General features: G+C 39.7%; 1 protein-coding gene across 1 annotated transcript; it reads right to left on the reverse strand.

Moving 5' to 3' along the window:
- Positions 1-582: 582 nt before the first annotated feature.
- LOC111613308 lies at positions 583-1,531 on the reverse strand (the record flags this gene model as incomplete). Its single annotated transcript, XM_023354658.1, has 2 exons — positions 583-1,311; positions 1,392-1,531. Coding segments are annotated over 2 exons (342 nt in total), but the record flags the coding sequence as incomplete, so codon positions are not given.
- Positions 1,532-2,015: the final 484 nt, after the last annotated feature.

The following is a 2,015-nucleotide window of genomic DNA, read 5'->3' on the forward strand; positions in this document are numbered from 1 at the left end:
CGATGATAAATCTTCTTTATTGGGCTTGAAATTCCTTTTTACTTGGTGAAATTCTCTTTTCTTTAAAAGTAATTTTTTTTTAAATAAGTTTTACAGGTTACTTTTCCTTTTCACCATTGTGTCTTCAGTCTTTAAAATATACTGTTATGAAACACGAAGTTATAAATATGGCCTAGTATCGTGAAATACAGTACCAGAGCCGAAGGCTCTGGTACTGTATTTCACGATACTAGGGCCCACCCTACATAGGGGAGGATTTTTGTGTGTGCGGTTTGTCCAGGGTGGGGCCCTAGTATCGTGAAATACAGTAGGACCCATCAAATCATCCCCACCCTGGACAAACCGCACCCACAAAAATCCTCCCCTAAATTATTATTTAGAAGCCATTTTGTTTTTTCTATAACTAGACCGATGGGTGATTGATTATCGGAGGATTAACGACGCGTCACCACACCAGACAGATTTGATAATCAACGTGTCGCCTGGTCATAAATCACGTTCAATTATCTTTCACACGCTGCAGTTTAAAACTCCAGAAGGGTGTCTGTAAGTCTGGCCGTTGGCTCGAAAACTGTCGACAAGTTTAAAACGAATTTATTATCCACAAAAAATGTCATCAAAGCAATTTTTAACACTTTAGAATTTTTAAATTGTCATAACATTTTCTTGTTTTTTAATTAATCGCGATCGGGTTTCGTAAACAACAACATCGATTATATCACAACGTTACAACGCTTTCATTTGAAACAGCGGGTGAGCATAGTCGCAGAAATCCTCTTTGGTTCGAAAAAGAACACCATATTTCGCGTATAAATCACGGGATTTACTGGAGACAAGCGTTATTTCGGGGGTAAAATGGGCCATTTAAAAGGCAAAAATATCGACAATACACTCGCGAGATGACGTCCAATCCTGTCAAATTTGCAGGTATATAGAATATATATATATATATGTTAAAATACATCGAAAAGATAATTTACATCTGGGCTGGTCCTCATGCATAAAGAGAAGTTTGCAAGTCGAAAAAATACATCACAGAATCTTTCATGGAGGGAGTTGGAGGATCAGTGTGCAAGTGCAGTTGAGGTGTTACAACGTGAAGGATCGTGTCAGGCGTATTCTGTTTCCGAAAAACTTTGGCCCTCCGACAGGCTTCTGTCGTAGTACGGTTGATGACCCTCGGGGTAGTATTCGTTAGTCAGTTCCTCCGAAGCTTGACCCCTGGAGTTAGCAAGGGAGATGGACTTCTGGTAACTGAACAGTTGCCTCTCTAAGTAGTAGTTTTCGGCCTGCAATGCGGAAATCTCTCTCCTGTAATGTATAAATTAATTCGGGTTAAGGGAGGGTGGTAAAATACTGGTGGCATCAAGCCAATGAAAGCGAACACTTACTTCATCTGGTGACAGTGGAGGTGGAATATGTCATCGTACTTGTGGTAACTAGAGTTGAAGAGTAGAATCGATTCCAGCCATTCGATATGGACTGTTAGATTTCCGTTACTTTCTAAGTATAAGTTGGAAGATTCTTTGATCTGGAATTCACAATTAGAATAGGAATAATTGGTTTGTTTTTAGTAAGGGAGATGGTTAAGAATGTTGATATCTTTTCGGCAAAAAATAGGGCAATTTGGATACCGTGTAAGTACATTAGCCGTTTTGTAGTCTTGTAATTCTTAGTTTTGTATAATGGGATAAGGGAAATGAGTAAATATAGATATAGTAAAGTTTTATGACTGTAATGGGAGAGCAAGTGCAGATTCCAAACTCTGACGTGAAAGGCCTGGAGTTATTTTGACTGTGAGTGGGAGCAGAAAAGTATCTTTGACTGTGAGTGGGAGCAGAAAAGTATTTTTGACTGTGAGTGGGAGCAGCGATCTTTGACTGTGAGTGGGAGCAGCGAAGTATCTTTGACTGTGAGTGGGAGCAGAAAAGTATCTTTGACTGTGAGTGGGAGCAGAAAAGTATTTTTGACTGTGAGTGGGAGCAGCGAAGTATCTTTGACTGTGAGTGGGAGCA

Source organism: Centruroides sculpturatus, unplaced genomic scaffold (assembly GCF_000671375.1).
Source record: "Centruroides sculpturatus isolate CEXI.00-Female unplaced genomic scaffold, Cexi_2.0 scaffold1840, whole genome shotgun sequence".
Classification (NCBI taxonomy): Eukaryota; Metazoa; Arthropoda; class Arachnida; order Scorpiones; family Buthidae; genus Centruroides; species Centruroides sculpturatus.